At 45.1% G+C, this 21404-nt stretch overlaps 1 protein-coding gene across 12 annotated transcripts in view; it reads right to left on the bottom strand.

Moving 5' to 3' along the window:
- FMNL2 (formin like 2) overlaps positions 1–21404 on the bottom strand; it is a 261812-nt gene that overhangs the window by 41869 nt on the left and 198539 nt on the right. For all 12 annotated transcript variants that reach the window (XR_012013348.1, XR_012013349.1, XM_072789227.1 and 9 more), the window contains exons 8-9: positions 17558–17634; positions 15806–15899 (exon numbers count right to left, since the gene is read on the bottom strand). Coding sequence is in view for 10 of the 12 variants with exons in the window: in XM_072789227.1 (XP_072645328.1) it covers positions 15806–15899; positions 17558–17634 (171 nt within the window). In the remaining 2 variants the exon portion in view is untranslated. The remainder of the gene's footprint in view (positions 1–15805; positions 15900–17557; positions 17635–21404) is intronic.

Genomic DNA, 21404 nt, shown 5'->3' with positions numbered 1-21404 from the left:
TGAATTGAAACACTCGGAGAGTAAAGGACCTCATCTCTGCTCCACCGGAAACTACTGGAAAGCTCAGCAACTGCAAGCACTCCTCCGTCCATGCAGCCCTCCTTCCTCACACGTTAAGGCACTTCCATCGATGCTGGGCTGGTAAATAACCTGACGATGGGCCAGAGGTTCCATTTGCCCCATGCTAACCACCCCTGTGAAGACTTGAGTCAATTTTCCAGATGTTTCCAAATACCCAGATCTTTTGGCAACAACCGCACAAAACATCCAGGACTCTTTCGCTTTTCATGTATATATTTTGCTGTACCAAAAAGAGGATCCTGACATGGAAGCAAAGGGCTAGGAAAATCCCCCAAGAGTAACTTGTTGAAAAACCACACCTTAAGTGAAAAATGCATTTCTAATCACTCCCCTATTAAAAAAAAAAAAAAAAAAAAAAGACTTTTACTACATTCTAGAGAGTGAGACTCCACAAAGTAATTCTTCATCAATGACATGTTTCAGAAATATTCCTATTGTCTGACTTGACCCTTAAGGCTTCAACAGAGGGCACCTCTCTTGGTCTTCAGTAAGAACACATAGGGATTCTCTCCAGGCTTCTGTTTCTGCAGGACGACCCAAACACCTCGGAGCTCAAGAGAGCCTGGCGTTTAAATAGCTACCTGAGGACCAAGTGATGAGCCAAGGCCTTCGGTCACCTCTGGGATGACTTACCCATCAACCCCTCAAGCAGAATGCCTAACACTGTATTTCATTCATTTCTCCTTACAGATTCATCCTTCGAACACACCCAGTTTGGTCAAGCAAGGCAAGGGAGAGGACACGGCGACACCCTTCCAGTGGTCGTCAAGTGTTCACTGACCCATGGCTACAGCACATGATAGGAGTTGTTTAAATCCTGTGGCATTTTCACCACTGGTCCTGGGCCCTGCTCGGGAGGTGAGGTCAGCCCACGCTCTCTTCACGCCTGTGACGCAAGCGAAATGAACTCTCACGAAGATGTGCCGTGAATCCAGAGCCCTTGGAGACAGACTCTTTGTTGGCTGCATCAAAGACCTCAGGCCACCAACAGGCAAATCCCGGAGGTTTGTCCCCGGCTCCCCGTCTCAGTCCACACCCTCACGTCTTCTGTGCCCTGCCCCAGCCCCGGGTATTCATCGGGACACCTCACTCTCACAGCTACCTGGAACCATTTCCACTCGGCCCAATGAGACAACAAAAAAGCAGACGGTGTATTTGGGAAGCAGTTTTTTTTCTTTTTTTTTTTAAGATTTTTTTTTTTTATTTATTAGAGAGAGAGGCAGAGACCCAGGCAGAGGGAGAAGCAGGCTCCATGCAGGGAGCCCGATGTGGGACTCGATCCGGGGTCTCCAGGATCACGCCCCGGGCCGAAGGCGGCACTAAACCGCTGGGCCACCCAGGTGTCCCGGAAGCAGTCCTTAAAACATGGTTCTTGACCACTAAGGGTCTCTGAGGCCCTTTCACAGAGTCTGTGAGGTCAAGACTAGTTTTACAATGACACTAAGGTGTCACTTGCCACTTGCACAGAGCAGACATCTGCACTGGTCGTACAAAAGCAACAGCTGGTGAAGAAACTTCCTGCTGCCTTGGCATGGCTCACGGCAGTGACACCAAGTACCCCAGTAATCACCGTATTCCTCAGTGTCTCGGTTGAAAAAAAAAAGCCAGTTTCGCTTAAGAATACCCTTGATGAAAGTGCATATCTGATACAAACTTGGTATTCAAACCATAGAAAGCACTGATACAACTCAACACCCAAAAACCACAGAATCCAATTAAAAAATGTGCATAAGACACAAACAGACATTTCTTCAAAGAAGATAAACAGAAGGTCACTAGACACATGAGAAGATGCTCAGCATCACCCGGCATCAGGGAAATGCTAATCAAAACCACAAGAAACAACAAGTGCTGGCAAGGGTGCACAGAAAAAGGAACCCTCACACACCTAGCCATTTTGTTGTTGTTGTTCTTATTTGAAAGAATAACTAACAAACCACAGTTATTCAGACTTAAAAACTTGGCAGTGATTCTCTTGAAAATGGAGGAAGGAAACTGACAATACTGGTTTCCAATGATAAAAATTGAGCTTTCAAGCAAAAATGAGAATTTCGGAAAACTTGTATTCAAGTTTGGCAGCTTTTCCAATGTTTATTTTTATTTAAGATTTTATTTATTTATTTATTCATGAGAATACACAGGGGAGAGAGAGAGAGAGAGAGAGAGAGAGGCAGAGACACAGGCAGAGGGAGAAGCAGGCTCCACCCAGGGAGCCCAACGTGGGACTCAATCCCAGGACTCCAGGATCAGGCCCTGGGCCAAAGGTGGCGCTAAACCGCTGAGCCACCCGGGCTGCCCTTTTCCAATATTTAAAGATTTTTCTGATGAAATTGGTGATGATAATAATGAGATTTTTTTTTTAAAGCTGCCTGATGAGATGTGTCAATATTTAGAAGATCTGGATAATTCAGTGAATTGATATTTTCCAACTGACTCCCACATATTGTTATCAAACTACGCATTCATTCAAGGTATAAGACTGGCAAATAAATTTTAAACTAACAGAGTACCAGAAGTTCATTAATACAGTTGCAGATGCTGCTTTGCAGCTAACCTTTAAGGAGCTACTCCTCCTGCCCAGTGTTTGCAGAGTTTCAAAAAGAATATCCACTGTCTGGGATCCCTGGGTGGCGCAGCGGTTTGGCGCCTGCCTTTGGCTCAGGGCGCGATCCTGGAGACCCGGGATCGAATCCCACGTCGGGCTCCCGGTGCATGGAGCCTGCTTCTCCCTCTGCCTGTGTCTCTGCCTCTCTCTCTGTGTGACTATCATAAATAAATAAATAAAAATTAAAAAAAAAAAGAATATCCACTGTCACCTGAAAATGCTATTAAAATACTTCCTTTTCCATCTGTGTATTTCTGTGGGGATGAATTTCCTTCAATTACTTCGATCAAAACAACACAAGTGGCTGAATGCAGCAGCGGATAGAAGCATGCCACTCTTTTAAGCTAGACTTTATTTTTTATCTTTAATGCCACCATTCTGGACCAAACTGCGTCTCCACAAAATTCAAACATCAAAGTACCCTCAATTCAACTGTATTTGGAAACAGGGCTTTTAGGAGGTAAGTAAGGTTAGATGAGGTCATAAGGGTGAGTCCCTAATCCAAGGGCACTGATGGCCTTAGGACCTCCACCCCACCCCCCACCCCGCACCCCTAGGAAAGACCATCTGAGGATATAGGAAGAGGTCAGCCCTCTGCAAGCCAGACAAGCACCACCAGCAGAGCCCAACCACGCTGGCATGGGGACTTTCAGTCTCTGTAACCGTGAGGAAATAAATTTCTGTTGTTTAAGCCACTTAGTGTATGGTATTTCACTACAGGAGCCCAAGATGACTAAAACAGCCACTACTGTCAAGTGATGTTTTTTTTTTTAGGTTCTGAAAAAATTTTAACACTATGTAATGAGCCTAGAATATTATTTCTAAGGAAATAAGTATACAAATTTTGCTTTCATTTCTAATGGAGTAAATATCAATACATAACCAGCATAAACAAGAAATTAGGGGGGTCCTTCAGAATTTTTAAGAATGTAAAAAAGGGGCCTTGAGGTCAAAAGTTTAAGAACTACTAAATTATACTACTAGAGAACTGCTTCTTTATTTCTTCAAAGATGATAAATTCTTTTTTTTTTTTTTTTAAGATTTTATTTATTTATTCATGAGAGACACACAGAGAGAGGCAGAGGGAGAAATAGGTTCCCCGGAGTGAGCCTGCTGTGGGCTCGATCCCAGCACCCCAGGGTCACGACCCGAGCCAAAGGCAGACGCTCAAACTGAGTCGCTCAAGCATCCCAAGATGATGAATTCTTAAAACATGTAACTTGGAGAAGCAAATAAATGGACTTCTAATATGAAAATATTTTACAAGACTGTTGGAGAGTTGATCACAGCAAACCAAGAACAACTACATCTGCCCCTCTCCATGGACATGAAGTCACATCACTCAGGTGGGGCAGGTTTCCCGAGGTAGCAAGAAATCTCCCACCAGTGTATGGGGTAGGAAACAGACTAAAAACCCAAGCAAAACGAAGCCAGACTCCCCTTGAATCCTTGTATTCACAGGTACAATTCCTGGCTCACTACACACCTAGACATTCTTCTCCCAAAGCCAAGTGAGTGTTGGATTCCGAGCAAGAACCTGGGGAAGATAAACAGTCATCTCCTACGTGGCCCGTAGGACACGCGTTCCCCCAAGTTCAGCGACAATCATGCTCAGGGAACCAACCCAGGTAGACAGATCCGCCCTAGAACACCTGACACGCTAAACATCAAACAACCAAGAATCAACATGCAAGCAACCTGCAAGGATTCTCTTTTAACGGGGCACTAAACACGCCCTTGATAACTACCGCACGGAATGCGCTACTTCCTAGCTTTACGCCTCTTCCCGGAAAATACTCCAAAATGCAACATTCAGTGTTGCTCTTAGCGGCCTACCAGTGAATCCAGGATGCCACACGTGTTGCTGGTACATTTACTGGTGGGGAAGGAGCCCTCGCTTTCCACGGCCCGAACCAAACCGCTGAAACACAGCAGAGCTCTAGGTCATGCCTGAGGGGGCAAATCCCATCAGGGGCCCACCTGCACGAGGGGGGGTGACTGGCAGGGCTGGACCACAAGCAGCAACCACTGAGCCATTTTCTTCTGCTGAGCAGGTCCAGTCGATGGCTGTGAATGACAACCAAGCAGGACTCTGTCCCTGGCAGGTGGGTACAAGGTGTGCAAGGACTGGACGGGAGCCCCACGCAGCAGCGCGGGGGAGGGAATCCAGGACGGCGCCCACCCCGCCGAGCTAACAGCACCCGGGCACGACCGACGAGCTGGGAAACGAAAGGCCTGGAAAACCACCCGAAAGCTCCGTCTTTGAAACCCGCTCAAGGCAGCGATGCTTTCGCAGACACGGGCCCGGACGAGCGGCAGGGCCAGTGTGCGCCCCCCGCACACCCAACTCACTTCCTGGCGAGGGAAGCAGCAATCCCTCGACACACCGCAGAGGTTTGTAACGACACTTGGGTCCGGAAACCAAAGCAGCCGTTTCCAGGTGGTCAGAGAGGGACCCTGGGACGAGCTCCACCACGCAGTCCAACTGACAGGGCCCTGTTCCTAAGCTTGCGTCCATCCTACCAACTGCCCTCAGGCTGCACTTTGTTCTTGTTTGTACATTTTTGTGCCCATCATTCAATTATGTGGGTTCCCCGTCCTCCCACCTGTACTACAGGAAGCACTTAGCCTTTCTCAGACAGAGCCATCTGGACACACAGAATAGGTATCACACAGGCACACGCCGATTAAAATTTTTTTATATAGAAATATGAAAACGTGGAATCGGGAGTACAGAGACCATGTGACTAACTCGTCACCTCAAGTAGGAATTCATGCCATAAGATGCCACACCCCCAGGTAGGTGCTAGCCCTCCTGGCTGTCCTTGTCGCACTGTGTTGCCTCTCCTGAGCATCCTTCTAGGCCCTTCTGAGCTGGCCTCTTACTCCTTCCTCTAGGCTGGCACGGTGACGTCCATCTCCTCAGTTACGATCCCCTTCTCTATTTGGATGATACCCCTCCCCCAACACGCTCCCCAATACCTCTCCTTAAACCTGTTCTCTCATTCATCATCTTTAGTTCAGAACTACGAATCTGGGGATCCCTGGGTGGCTCAGCGGTTGGCACCTGCCTTCAGCCCAGGGCATGATCCTGGAGGCCCGGGATCAAGTACCCCGTCGGGCTCCCTGCATGGAGCCTGCTTCTCCCTCCTCCTGTATCTCTGCCTCTCTCCCTCTCTCTAGGTCTATCATAAATAAATAAATAAATAAATAAATAAATAAATAATTAAATGAATGAATGAATCAATCTTTAAAAAAAAAAAAAGAAGAATCTGACATTAGACATTTCACCATCACAAACAGAATGAATTTAGTAAAGACAACGCTTATTTTCTTCACCAGAAAAAAAAAAAAAAAAAAAATCCCAGACACTTGTTTAGGGTGGCCGTGCAACTTTCTTCTAATGTCTCCTACCTGCACAGATCTCTACAGTCCTCTTATGCCCATCCCCAAATTCACTGGGCCAGCCTGTCTTCTGTGGACTCTTGTGGCTTCACGTCCACGGTCATGGCCACAAGCTTCCCCCAGCATCTCGCCTCTCACGTCCTTCATCACCAGGGTCGGTACTCTTTAAGATTTTCAGGATTGCATAAAACGCCCTTCACAGATTTCCGTGGAATCACATAGAACACGACCACACTTTATAAGCTGCAGAGTGCTTTATAACTAGTAGTTGCTTCTCTTCCCCGTTTTCTTTTCCTTCCGGGTTTATCTTCCAGGTGGGATTCCATCACAGGTTCCTGATCTCTCCACTACTACCGTCGCCTCCTTCAAAGCTTCATCCTGCCCGCGCCCTCCTGCTTTGCTCCGTAACGCGGACCCCTGTCAGAAGGTTCCCCCGCCACGCAGCACATTCGTCCTGGCCCAGCCCACTCCGGGGCAGGCCGCGCGCCTTCTGTTCCCCCGACGTCCTCCACCCACCAAACAAACGCCAGTCTCCCTGTATAATACTGCAGGAGCCCCATCCCCGGGGCCCAAATAGCCCCACTGGTCCTGGGTTTTACTAATAAATAAAACCCTCCAGTAAGCTGCCCACGCGATAACCATTCCAACTACGGTCACGTTGCAGCAGAAAGCTGAAGGCGTCACGTGAACACGCCCAGAAGCGTGTGGTGTGTGACACCGTGTTACATAAGGTTGACTCTGAGCCGTCTTGTGCTCAATGGTCTGGTAAAAACCCCAAGGTCGCCATTTACTAAAGGACGCAGCAGGCCAATCCACTCTAAACCTGCTCTTCTTCGTTCCTACATCATAGGGTGGAGCTTGGGATGGGAGGGTACCAGCAGCCCGTTAGGACGCGGCAAACGATACCCGGCAGCCTTTCAATTTCTGGCTTTGTAGAGGCCTTTCTGTACCCATGATATAAGCCGCAGGCTAAGGTTTATAAAATGGAATACATTCAAGAACTCCGCTCGTGTTTTCTTTCTGAACACAGTTGTTTGTTAGTTTTAAAGAAACCAACCAAACAAAGCCCTTATGTACTGACTGTGGAGCCCAAATCACTTTTTTAAAAAATGTGCTTAAGGTTTCCAAGTATTTAACTTTCAAATGAAATCTGAGCTTGACTCACACACAGGGAGTCAAGCTCAATAAGCATATTCAGTGGCAATAACACTCAAAAAACTAGTTTAAATTAGAACAGCAAATAGAAGAAAAAAATCAGCACAATTACTAAAGTTCTGAATTACTGTCCTCTGTTGACCGTAGCACACATTTAGTCCTTAACTACCTACCTATTAAGGTCAACCCTGTCTTTCTCAAGGCAACTGAAGCTTTTGTGGTACAAAAATCATGTCTTTGGGACGCCTGGATGGCTCAGCATCTGCCTTCAGCTCATGATCTCCGGGTCCTGGGATCGAGTCCCGCATCAGGCTCCCTGCATGGAGCCTGCTTCTCCCTCTGCCTGGGTCTCTGACTCTGTGTGTGTGTGTGTCTCTCGTGAATAAATAAAATTAAACATACATATAATATGTACATACACACACATATATATAGTGCTCTGGGTCTAGGACTCAGCCATTGCTTAGCGCTGGACTTAATGACCACTAAAAATAACCTATAATCTGGATTTGACATTCTAAAACAATTCTGGTTTCACTTAATATAAACCTGCTTTAAAAAGCAGCTAGAACAAATATAGAATACCGAGGTATACTTAAGACCCAAGATACAGACTTAAGAAAAAAAACCTCCTTGTTATACAAGTCAGGGTGGAGTGAGGGAGAAAAAGAATAGACAGGCGTTCTTTCACACAGAAAGAAGAAACCAAAGTGACTCTGAAATAGACTCGAACATTAGTCTGCAGAAATAAATGTCAGAATGGCAACCAAATCCTGCCCAGGAACTAAACCTCCGCACCCTAACGGTTCCTGGAGTAGGTGACGCTGTGGTCAGAGCTGTCAGTTTTCACTCCAGTTCTCGCATCGAGTCACAGCAGAGCTTCACATGGTCCGTGTGTACTTACAACCACAGCCCTCTGAAGGTCAAAGCAGCACTTGCCCGGGGAAAGTGCCAAGTGTAGGGCTTGTGCCAGGCTCGGATCGATGGGGGCCTTGAAGTCACACACAGCCCTGGTTTTCTCCTGCGGGCTTTCACGCTTATCTTCCCGGAATATGCCACGAGGCCACATATGCCTACTATTTCACAGTTGGCTAAGGGCCCGGTTTTAGAAATAGCATTTTTTTCATGACTAAACACAAAAGGAAGCAATGCCATGTTGTTTTTAAGAGGCTGCTATGAATGAAATAGGCGACGAGGCCCCCTGTGGTGTAAGCTGATCACAGGCTCCTGCACAGAGGGGGAGGGTGGAGTTAGAGCCAGGCTGAAAAGCAAAGCATCTCCCAGGTATCAGGATGGTCTTGTCTGCTCCCAGGTACCACTCCCCTACCCTCGTTTTGTTTTGTTTTTAATTCCCTTAAGCCACAGCAAAAGTTCTGTAGACATTAAGGGCTGAAGGAGCAGATGACTGTCGGTGGAGGAAGAGGCCCGAGGAATGAGAACTATGAATGGCAAGATCTCTAAAGCAGATCTCAAGTCCTAACCACACCCTGCTCTGTCCAAGTGACCTCATGCTGAGCTCACTGCCAATGGACTCTTGCAGCAAAATGTAACTGCTAGCTCTTTGCTGAGAGAGTGGTTCTTTTTTTTTTTTTAATATTTTTATTTATTTATTCATGATAGAGAGGGGGGCGCAGAGACACAGGCAGAGGGAGAAGCAGGCGCCATGCAGGGAGCCCGACGCAGGACTCGATCCCAGGACTCCAGCATCACGCCCTGGGCCGAAGGCAGGTGCTAAACCGCTGAGCCACCCAGGGATCCCCCCGAGAGAGAGGTTCTAAGCGAGTACTTGGAGGAGCCTGAAGAACACCTTTTCCTCTGCTGCCCCTTGCTGCTTCAGGCTCCAGGGCCGCACCAGGACCCTGAAATAAGACATGAAGTCTTTCCTCACCCGCCCCTCACTTCCCATCCCACCTTGTCTCTTCCCATCCCCTCCCTCCCTTTACGAATGGAGGGTAAACTACAGTAACTACAGTCCTTGAAGCTTTACTGGGATGCCACCTCCTTTGCGTAAAAGGACGCCTTCGCTTGGTATGCTAGGCCAAGGCCGCCTCCACACAGATGTCCACAAAGAAGTCCACGTCCTAATCCCTGTTACCCATGAATATTTACCATCCATGTAAAAGGGACTTTGCAAGTATGATTAAGATAAGGATCTTGTGATGGGAAGACTACCCTGGATTACCTGGGTAGACCCACCAGAATCACAATGGCCACCCGAAGGAAGGAGGCCAGAGGGTTAGAGTCAGAAGAGGCCGTCAGCCAAGGAATGTATGCAGCCTCTGGAAACTGAAAGGGCAAGGAAATGGATTCCCCAAAAGAATGTCACTCTGTCGACGCATTTTATGCACATGACCAACAGAACTACAGGAAGGTATGCTTTGTTATAAGCCACTAGGTTTGTGGCAATTTACTGCAGCAGCAGTAAGAAACTAATACACCTGGTTAACTTCTTCATCTTAAATTCAGCTCAGGCACCCTTTCCTACAGGAAGCTTCCCCCAAGAGCACCTGTCCCATCTGCCTGCCTTCCTCCGCCTCCTCTTGGTGGTGGTTACTCCTCTTGCAAAGCATCCAACACTTAACTTTATAAAGCCTAGTAGTTTCGCTGTCAAAATATTTGTTTCCTTAACTGGATTCAGATGCTCCTTAAGAGTAGGGCCTATGTCTTACTCATTTTCTCATCGCCAGTGTTTATCGATGTTTCTGACACAAAGGGGCACTCAAATATTCATGAAAAATCTTCCAGTAAATTAGCATGAGTCATCCCTTAATGACCAATAGGAGACCAGCCTTCGCTTCCTTACAAGATGATAAAGACACAGATGATACAGAAATAACTAGTTCATTACCGGGGGCTCAGAAATCTTATGTAAATGGCTCCTTTCTCCTCTAGAAAGGCTCCCAAAATACGGCTTGCCCAGAGTAAACTGGCTTCAAAGAAATGGTGACCATCTTTCTAATTCCAATGAAAAAGCTTATAAAACTTTCAGTCCTGAGGCAAAACCAAGTATTGGGTTGAGGAAAGAGAGAAAACAGAAGAGGAACAACTAGAGACGTACTAGAAGTCATGGAGGTGAACTGTATTTTCCAAAGACGACCACGGCAGCATCTCCCCGCTACATGTCCTCCTGTGCTGTGACCCACCATTGAGAAGTCAAGTCATCGGTGCCCCTTTGCATCTGCGTTGGCCTTAGTGACTCACTCATAACCAAAAGGATGCAGCAGAAATGACACTGATGACACCTGACACTGGCCCAGACGACATGAGAGAACTTCTATCACTTTGAAGACCTGATCTCCAGATGCTCCTCTGGACGCTCCCCTCTTGGAAGCCAGCCCCCAGCCACAGGGAATTCCCCACGGAGGCCCTCTGGTTGGCAGGTCCCACCGAGCTCAGCCTTGAAGTCATCTCAGCCCTGAAGCTAGATACGTGAGTGAAGAAGCCTCCAGATGACTTCCTGTCCCCAGGATCTTCCCTGATGAGGCCCTGGGCGTGACAGAGCAGGACAGTCATCCCCACCACGCCCGGCTTGGCCTCCTGGGCACAGTAAGACGATGTCTGGTGTAATTTATTATACACCAGCAGCAACTGTCCAAAAAAAATAACTGCTGTGACTCTGCTTCCTGATCACCGAAGACACACTGTCCACAGAAGAGTCTCGGGGAATCAGGTTAGCCTCGTTCTGGCCTCATGCTCTGAGCTATGGCTCTCACAGCTTGAGAGCTGAGAAAATACATTGCTTATAGTTCGGTCAGAGACTGAAAAAAGTACCCTTCCCTCCATGAGGAACATTTTTACCATGGAAGGAGTCATCCGAATGGTCTTGTGCTGGATTTATAATCCTACGCCCTCCAACGTTGGAGAGGTTAGATTAGACGGGATTAAACTCAGAAGGACACTGGAAGCGCACCAAAGTGTCTGCTCTCCTTCCTGCCCAATTTGGCCCACTGTAAATAAAACTTGACAGGCCTTCTTAAATCAACTTAATAACGTGTAGCATAAGTGCTTTCGGGTGCCCGGTAGCTAAACCACATCAACTTTCTGAGGAGGCCTTCTAGAAAAAGGCGAAGAAATGAATGACTACTGCCAAGACGGCTGCATTCAGGAGCACTGGTGGCCTTGAGTGACTCACTTCACGCGGCACTGCCTTCCCACACTGGAAGGGCAGGAGTAGGAAGGAGGTGGGCCCCAAATAACCAAACTCAAGCCTCAGGCTTCTTTGTTAAAGCCAGATGCTGTCATTTTGGAAGCAGAAGAGAACACAGTTATAATCATTCTGGAATCCTGATGAATTCCAGGTGCACGTCCCAGCATCCTGGGGGAGCTGGTAGCTCAAAGCCCTCCAAGAGCTTTATTACTGGTATCATAGCAGGCCATTCCGTCACAGAGTCTACGGGGCCTCAGTATCTGTCCCTCTGATTTCAAATGGGAGCACTTTTTTTTTCTTTTTGTCAGACTCTTGGAAACACTTTCTAAAGGCAGTTTGTCAGATGTACAAAGAAGAGAATGGAAAACCAGTAGGAAGACTCAGAAAAGTAGGAGGGCAAGGTCTAGGTAGAAGATCTCAATGTCGAAACTGGATTAAACGGTGTTTATACCTGTAAAGTGGGGGTAGGTCATGTCCTTAACCCACAAGTGTACTTTTATGACCCAGCAGATCACTAGCTGTGGTCCATGTCATTTGGGAGAGAAGGAAGAGCATAATCAGAACTTCAAGTAGTGTTTATGGTGGCGAGGCCTCAAGGGCACACAGCCGGAGAGTCTCCCACATTTCAGGAACGCCTGCCCGTTTTCCAGGCCTGTTTCTCTGGGCATCTTGTCAACCTGTGCATTTCTCGACCTCCTTCCAATCCACCCTTTCTACGGTTTGAGTCAGTTTCTGCTTCTCACAAATAAGACCCTGAATGCATGCAAATACCAAGAGAGCGACCTTTGTTTCCAAATGTATTTTTTCCTGTCTAGGAGGCCAAATGTTCAAAAAGACATATTGCTATGCAACTAAGAAAGTATCAATTTAGACAAGATGGTAATAGATCCCTCCACATGGCAAAATTAGCCAGTTAGGGAAAAACAGATGACTCCTTGTTCTCACCCTGGTCCTCAAATTGAGGACCATAAATTTTCATGAGGAGATGTTTCAACACCGAAACCAGATGTGTTAATTCCATTTAGAAAAAAAAAATTTTTTTTTAAGAGAAAAGAATTCAAAGAGCATTATGGTTGACTAAATGGTTTAGTCTTTACCTACTCACTATGCTCAAATTTTTAGGCATGTCACCATGCTTGGTGTCAGAACTCATTTATCCTCAAACACACTGAGGTGATATATGTGCTTCCTCAGTGACACCTGGCCTAGCCTCAATCTCAACATCCACAAAAGCAAGGCCTTGGGTTAATATTCCTCTGGCCATCAGATATCATTAAATTGGAAATGCTAAGGCACAGACTCCAGATACTATAAGGATATGTGATGAAATTCGTTGCAAAACCACAGAAAACCAAACTTGTTGAGATTCTGAATATTAATTAAAATTTGAGAAATTTCAGGAATCGTACATAAAAGACTATCAAAAGCTAAGAGATACCCTCCTATTTACATTTGAATTAATTAGAGGTAGTCAAATAGGACAGAATGGAGCTGTTGGCTCAAGAAGTAGAGGGGGAAAACATCCTGCTACATACTTAAGATGCATGGTCTTTAAACTTCCCTTTAGCATCTGGTGCCACATTGCAACAGTACGCTTGGCTGTGCTTTAATAATGATCAAAGCCCAAAGAATCTGGCTCCTCTAATGCCCTTTACTTTATTTGCAAAACAAGATACTGATGTCTCATGTCAAACCCCACAACCTCCATCAGTCCCCCCAGCGAAAACAAGGGTAATCCCATCATCCTCCTTAAAGAGAGGAATGGAATCCCAACTTACTAAAAGGGATAAAAAGCTTTAAAAACAATCTTCTTAAAGGCAAAGACTGTTGGCCCTACTCCCTAGTATCCTGGTACCTGGTATGGTACTCTTCCTGCCATGAACAGTTCAATACACATTACTCTCACCAACACCCCATCTGCACAAGCACCTGAGATCACAAGTACAACTTTTTGTAATCAGGAACAGCTGGCTCCCAAATCTCCCTAAACCCAGGAGATTCCACTGACATTTTTTGCTAAGATGATTAAAGAATACCCTCTTGACCATGATGTATAAGAAAGAAAAAAAAAAAAACCCTCACATAAAATGGTAGAAAAGAGAAAAGGAAGAAATTCAAAAGATTCTGGGCTGACAGTGGTATTACATTAAAAAAAAAAAAAAAAAAAAAAGGATCAACACAAAAGTAATACTTTCTCGCCCTAAGGTTGAACAGATAAATGGATTGGTGCTCCTTTACCTAGCCATAAGAATAAAGTTTCTGAGGTGCATGCTCCTGCCCTGTGTTCATTCACATGGCTATTAGGGTAATCCTTTTGTTTGGTCTGTCTACACGACTCTACATCTTGAGGTCACTGCATGCACCCACTATGCCCTAATGGCTAAACCATCTACAATTCTGATACCAGGTCATTAAAACTCAACTCTGCAAGTATCATCATGCATGAGAAAGGCATTCATTCTCTTTTCCCTAAAAGGAAACAAAATTAACATCCACTTCATGCATTAATGGTTTTAATTGTACACAATTATAACATTAGGACATAACTTGACCTCCAATATAGTCACATGCTTGTGATCTTGCTTATAACATTACACATTGATAACTCTACAGTGAAGTGCTTCTGATGTGGAAGGAATTAGGTGATATGTCCAAATATGATCAAACGATAAAGATTTGGGAGTTACATTAGCTTCACATGCTGTTTCACTTTCCTATTAGACCCATCTCCCCAAACATATATCTCTTTACTTATAAATTTTATGTACTAATATAGGATATATAAACACATGCACAGACAAGCATTCATACATTTGTTATCTCTAAAGCCTTTTTTAAAAAACCAAAGTCTGAATTTAAAGATTCACTCTTATTCCTCATATTCTTGGAACCTGGATATATATATTTTTTTTATTATCACGGAGGTTGAATAGCTAAAAAGACAGTATTTGATTCTGTCCGTGGTCAGCATTAACAAAATGGATAACATCAAAATCTTAAAGCAGTGACTAAAGGGAGGGAAACAAATAAAAAGGCAAGAGTACTGATTTTCCTGCTGACATCTTTGAGGCTTTCTAGCCTACATACATGGTCATGGGTCACTTGCTAGTACATCTGGAAGCTGGGTAGTAAGTCCAACGAAAGGGGTAGGGTGGGGGACATGGCTCTGAGGTCCTAATTCAGTATTTCCCCCCAGAGTTTCACACACAGATGGGCCCAAATGCCACCTAAAACAGAAGTTCAGGATCAGGAGCACCAAATCCCTGTCCTCGCTCTGCCGCTTATCTGGCTATATGGCTACGGGCAAACAAAGTATTTGGAATTTTAGTTTATTCTTTGGACATTAATACATGTCTCATATACTCCCATAGAACCACTTGACTTTATGGGTGTACCTGGCATAGCACCTGCCATATAGTAGGTCTTCAACAAATACTAGCTTGGTTCTACCCAGAGGCTCCCAGGAAAGGTAAGAGAGAGTCTAGATTTCCCTCTGAGATCTGGATTCAAATCCAGAAGCATCTGAAATCAAAGGGGATCGCCAAGAGAAGGCACAGCGTGGCTGACAGCCCTACTGAAGCCTGGCTCCAAGTGCCTTTACTTCAGATGCTAGGGGCGCAGATGTTAGACACATAGTAGGGGGGCCAACAGGCACTCTTCATGGCCATGTCACCCTGCACACTACCACCAAAGGAAATTAGCAACTTTTTCAGTTGTTGTGTCTTGATGGTTTGGGCCACCATCCTCGGTATCATATTTTCTGTAAGTAATTATTTCTTCCTCTGTCATTTCAGAGGAAGTTTCAGTTTTCATTTTCATGCGTGTCCACTGTCTAGGACAGGATCACCTGGTTAAGATTACAAGCTGCTGAAATCAGTGTATTCGAGAAGTCTTTTGGGGGCATCCAGCACAGCAATGATAATACTTATGATTTGGGGAAAGTTACTATGATCAAAGAGTCCACAACATGTACATGGTGGATGCTCAAGTATCAACCATAACGAAAACCTCAGACATTCAACAAAACATGCTTTCAAACTGGCAATTCCATGTTCTCCAAAGTAAAATGGATCCCACAAAAAAAGTTTTTAACTTTTCTTGGAAACGAGACACCAAAGAAAGCTTAACGCATCCATTTAAGATAATTTAGACTAGGTACATCACTTCTCCCTCGTTGACATCTTAGAAAATTAACTATTATACCCCTTAGGCCCCAGAATAAATAAAAAGGTAAGCCATGGATATGAACTAGACTTACTGTGGTGACACAATACAAATATTGAGTCCTTGTGTTGTACACGTGAAACTAAGGTTAATTATACCTCATTAATAAAACACACACAGAAAAGGTAAATCACTCTGTTCAAAGACTTCCAAATATGTTTGTGTGAGCAAACTACAAAGTAACCTACCTCCTTAAAGTTGTCAAATGCTGATAAAATGATTTCATGCCCGCCTCTGACGAGACAAACAGCTGCCAACAGTTCTAAGACAAGGGCTTTTGTTCTGTCGAAACAAGAAGAAACAAGCAAAAAAAAAAAAAAAAAAAAAATCAGTGAAAGTAACATGATGAGTCAGCTTCTCCCTCCTTCCAAGATGACTGGAATAATAAAATATTTGCTTATGTTATTTTTTAAAGACTTTTACTAAGGTATATTTATATCAAAGTACATTTTTAAACCTTTACTAATGCGATTGATGTGAGGTAACAGATTTAGAAGGAATGTTTCCCATTCGCAAAATTATAAATTACTCACTAATGAAAATTCTGGGAAGATTCGTCTTTCACTTCTACCAGTGGGTGACTCAGTACAATAGGTTTGAAAAAGCTTTACTGATAAACTTAGACAACTGGGAACTTGGGAATTTTCAAGAAAAGAACCCACTGGTTAAATGTTTTCCCTGGTTTTAGAGTCGGAGAAATAACATTTGCCCAAAAAGTTCAAAATCTACTGAAATTAAAGTCCTACATTTCAGACCTGCTAATTTGCAAATGGTGCCATAAAGGTGTCACCCCCTAAGACAACGTGAGTTTCCACCACCACTTCTTCAATGATCTGAGTGGAGCTGTATTACAGCAGTGCTAGGATATTTTCTGATTCAAGAAAACTCCACCAGAAATACTTTTAGAAGGAAATCGTTAGTAATACAGTCTAAGTTTTCAGATTCAACATCAAGAACAGCATTGTTTTCTCATAATAAGATCATTTCAGTATTTTTTTTTTCCCCAAGAAAAAAGTCATTGCCAACCTCTAAATGAAGACTGGCCTGTTAATCCACAGTGTTAATTATCTTAAGAAAAATGAGTAACAACTTCCCTACCCTAGAAGGCAGAGAAAAAGCATGACTACCCAGATTTTTTAGTAAACTAAGGAAACGGTCACAAAGCTGCAAAAAACTATAATCAGAGAAAGTTTGAAATAATATTCAACATTTAAATAGGACTTCACAGTTTTCATTTCATTGCATAACAGAAAGGGTCTCATTTGTAATTAGATTTTTTAGTTGTACTAACAAGTTTTCAGGTACAGAGCTTAAATACAGAGGTGTCTGGTGAAGATGTGTCAAGTGCAGAATGCCTCACCAGAATGGAAGACCTCTCATAGCAAGTAGAATAAATGGATGAAGACAGGCTGCTGGGGGCAATCTGTGCTCTGAATAACGAAGTGACCAGAAGAAGCAGTTTGCATGCACAGTTATTTTTGTTTTCTGTTTCTTTTTTTGTTTGGTCATAAACCTACGTAGGTAAAGGTTGCAAAGTGAAGTGTGGACAGGGGCCGGTGGCCGTAGTCAGCTTTGCAGTAAGTGGTGCAACTCAGTCTGCAGGAAAACCCTCTTGGCCCCAGTCCTAACAACCCGGCAACCTCATGCTCTCTACCCAAATCTTGCAAAATTTGCAAGGATGCTAAGAACCAGGCCTCGAAAGAAGGGAAAGCTTGAAGAAAACGGTGAAGGAAGGGGTAGTGTCGTCACAGTTGCTCAACCGCACCACATGGGAAATTACAACTCAGCTGAGAAGAAAATTCTGCACAGCCAAGGAGCCCACTGGCAACCTCGATTCAAAGAGGTGCCCTTTAAAGTTTCTAAGCTCTAACCTAAGTGTTGACTAGCTCTCTTCTTTCCCTAGTTAGATTTGCACTTGAAAAATAACAAGGTGAACTTACCTCGGATTCTTGTTGTTCAAGCTCAGGGCAATCTCATTTACAGCATGTGGATGAGACATGACCATGTTGAAGCCGTACTAAAATCAACGTGAAAAAAAAAAAAAACAAAGCATTAGGCGTCAACTTAGGGGACTGTCTATATGTTGACCAAAAAAAAAAAAAAAAAAGAACCTGAAGATTGTACCCAATGCAAGTTATGCCGTCATAAATGAATTTACGTCTCTGGCACATCCGTGTGGTAGAGATTCTCTACGAAAAAGTTTAGGAATCATGCTATTATTATCAAGGGGCCATATTCTCATTCTTTATGATTGAACCCCATGTTTCTCTTTATTAAAATGGTGAAAAGGCTCCAGTCCAGTGATCCTCAATCTGGCCGCTCAACAAAATCACGTGGAAGAGTCAACAAACACCTAACGCTGATTTTCCAGCCTACGCCCCAGGCCAATGTACTCTGAATCTCAAGGATGGGCCCCTGGCACCTGAAATTCTCTTCTTAAGCTGACTTCCCTGTGCAGCCAGGGTTGACAACCACTGCTTCTAGTCCCCACTCCAGGCAACGGCTTTTGGGACCAGCCCGTAGGAAGACCTGCCTTGTCCTGAGGCCTGGTAGGTAAATGACATCACGGGTTTAACAACAGGCTCCAGAATCACTGTGGAGTCTACGGACTTGAGGAGTTACTCCTCCTCCAAGCTCACTCTCAGTTCACGACCTTACTCCTAATTATACTGAGAAAATATAAGCCAACAGGAAAAAAACAGCTTCTAAAAGCTCTCACCCCCACGTCAATCGTCCCATAGGTCCACAGCGTACGTCCCTCACCTCTTCCTGAAGAACCTTCCTGGGCTCTAAACCAAGGCCATCCCCTCTACTGGAGTCTTTGATCCCATCCCTCCCCAGCAACTCACCCATCCCTCATTCTTCTTTCTCCCTGATTCATTAGCATTCAAACAATGCAAACGCACCCAATTAAACAGTCACAACAGCAAAGTCTTGACCCTACACCTTGTGTCCATCTACTGCCTTGTCCCCGCCCAGCCCCCACCCCCTAACCTCTACTCTCCTCCTGCTGTGCCTCTTGCAATCACTTTAATGGGGGGGGGGGGTTCGTTCCCTCTTCCCCACGGAAACCGCTCTCTCCAGCATCGCCAACCACCCACCTCGTTGAGCCCCCGGCCACCCCTCACTTATCATCTTACAAGACTTAGCGGCAGCACAGGTCATAGCTGCGCACTCTCTTCTCCTTGAAACACCTGCTGTACGTGCCTCCTACCTGCCTGGCTACTTCTCGGAGTCCATCAGGTTTTCCTCAACTTGCTGACATTTCAGCAGAATGCCCCAGGATTCATACTTTAGACCTCTTTGCTTGTCTGTCTTCCCCTGTTGCTCTCGAGCAACCCCCTGGCTTTAAACACCATCTATTAGTTCCCAAATTTCTATCTCCAGCCTAGACCTCCGCCCTGGGTTCCAGGCTGGCATACCCAACCACCCACTTAAGGTCTCTATTTGGATGACTGCAGCCATCTCAACGGTAACATCCCGAAAACTTCACTCCTAATCTTGTCTCCCAAATCTGATCATCCTGTAGCCTTCCACACCTTAGTAGATGGCAACTCCGTTACACGGGCCCCAGATAAACACCTCGGAGCCACCCTCCTCTCAACACACAGCCAATGCTGCTGCCTCTACTGTCAAAACCAGAATCTGGTCACCTCTCATCATCTCTACTATTATCCCAGTCCGTACCGCCATCAACACTCACCTGAGATTAATGCAGCAGCCTCTTTTTTAAAAGATTTTATTATTTATCCATGAGAGAGAGAGAGAGAGAGAGAGAGGCAGAGACACAGGCAGAGGGAGGAGCAGGCTCCATGCAGGGAGCCCGATGTGGGACTCGATCCCGGGACCCCAGGATCATGCCCTGGGCTGAAGGCGGCGCTAACCGCTGGGCCACCCAGGCTGCCCAATGCAGCCGCCTCTTAGATGATCTACTTCCTTGTGCCTTTGCCCTCCAAGGTCAACCCTAAGCACAGAAGCTAGAAAGGTCACGTTAAATCAAGTGCCAGGTCATGTCACAGGTTTCCTCAGAACTGTTCAACAAGCTTTCCGCCCGCAGTAAAGCCAAATCCTCCCACTGATTCTTACAGCCCTACCCAGCCGGGACCCCGTGTTAACATCAGATTTCAACCCCTGCTCTTCTCCTCTCCCTTATTCCAACCCAGACAACCCGGTCTCCTTTCTGCGCTTCAAGCACAGCAAACTTATTCCCGCCCTATGGCCTTTGCACTCGCCCCCTTTTCTATCTAGATTCTTCCTTCCCTAGAAGCTCTTACCTTGTTCCCTAGTTACAACTGCTACGAGGACAACTGCTACTTCTCCATGATGCTTCCCTGAACTGCACACACATTTTCATCACTTCTATTCCCATTTCTTGGCTAATTTTTCTACAGTATTAGTAACAGTTCTCTGGAGCCATTCTTCCTGGATTTAATCTATTTACTGACTCTATGATCCTCGGCAAATTACTTAATTCTGTGTCTCAGTTCCCTCATCAGTAAATTGCGGAGAGTAACATTACCAATCGTGTAGGACTGTTATGAGCTTTAAATAAATAGGCTTAAAAGCACCGGTCCTATTAGAAAGTACTCTGTTAGTTTTGTGTTTTGGGGTTTTTTTTGGGCGGGGAGTAAGTATTAGCTTTTGTTTCAATTCACCATCATTATTATCTAGAACGCTGTATGATTTCTCAAGTTATTTATCATCTATCTTCCCTCATTAGACAGTAAGTTCCCTGAGGCATTTATTTATTTAATGTATTCCCTTTGCTCTGAACAGGGTCTATCTGGCAATGCTCAAAAAATAGTGATTGAAAGAAGAAATAAAATACACATTTCCCTTCTCAAATTCAATTCAGCATCCTTATGTCGGGTTCGAATTCTAATACTGACCCTCCCCACCTATGCATTTATTTTCCACCTCTGCTTGGACCCACCTGTAGCATCCCTATTCGTGGATATCAAGTCCTATTTTTATATTCCAATTATGTTTTTCTGATTCTTCCCCTAGTTCTGCTTATCTAACTTTGACCCTGTCAGTTCATTCCTGATACTCCAGGCTCCAACTTCCACTCTATTGCTGGAGTTAATCCAACACACACATTAATCTCTCTGTTATGATGGTGATCACCTGAATCAAAATCACCCATAGCGGGGATCCCTGGGTGGCTCAGCGGTTTAGCACCTGCCTTCGGCCCAGGGCGTGATCCTGGAGACCTGGGATCGAGTCCCACGTCGGGCTCCCTGCATGGAGCCTGCTTCTCCCTCTGCCTGTGTCTCTGCCTCTCTGTGTCTCTCATGAATAAATAAATAAAATCTTAAAAAAAAAAAAAATCACCCATAGGAGGAATCTGCCCTTGTAACAAGGATCCTCCAGGTGCTTCTTATAAAGATTAAGCACCACTAAGTCCAGAGGCGCCTGGGTGGCTCAGTTGGTTAAGCACCTGCCTTCACCTCAGGTCATGATCTCCGGGTCCTGGGATCGAGTCCCAAGTCAGGCTCCCTGCTGGGGTGGGGAGTCTGCGTCCCCCTCTGCCCCTGCCCCTCCTGCTTGTGCTTGCGTGTGTGCTCTCTCTCTCAAATAAACAAAATCTTTAAAAATTCAAAAAAGAACCACTAATCCAACAGACAATAATAACTTCTCACCTTTTTACCATCTAACCCTTTGAGAACCACTGACCCACGTGAGAGTCTATCCATTCCTCGTGTTCTAAAATTGTTCCGTTAATGCCCACGAGCAGCAGCTTAATCTTCAATGGTCACAAACATTTACCAAGTAATCTACACAAGT

This window comes from Canis lupus, chromosome 20 (assembly GCF_048164855.1).
Source record: "Canis lupus baileyi chromosome 20, mCanLup2.hap1, whole genome shotgun sequence".
In the NCBI taxonomy this organism is placed as follows: domain Eukaryota; kingdom Metazoa; phylum Chordata; class Mammalia; order Carnivora; family Canidae; genus Canis; species Canis lupus.
This window is presented reverse-complemented; position numbering and strand designations above follow the sequence as displayed.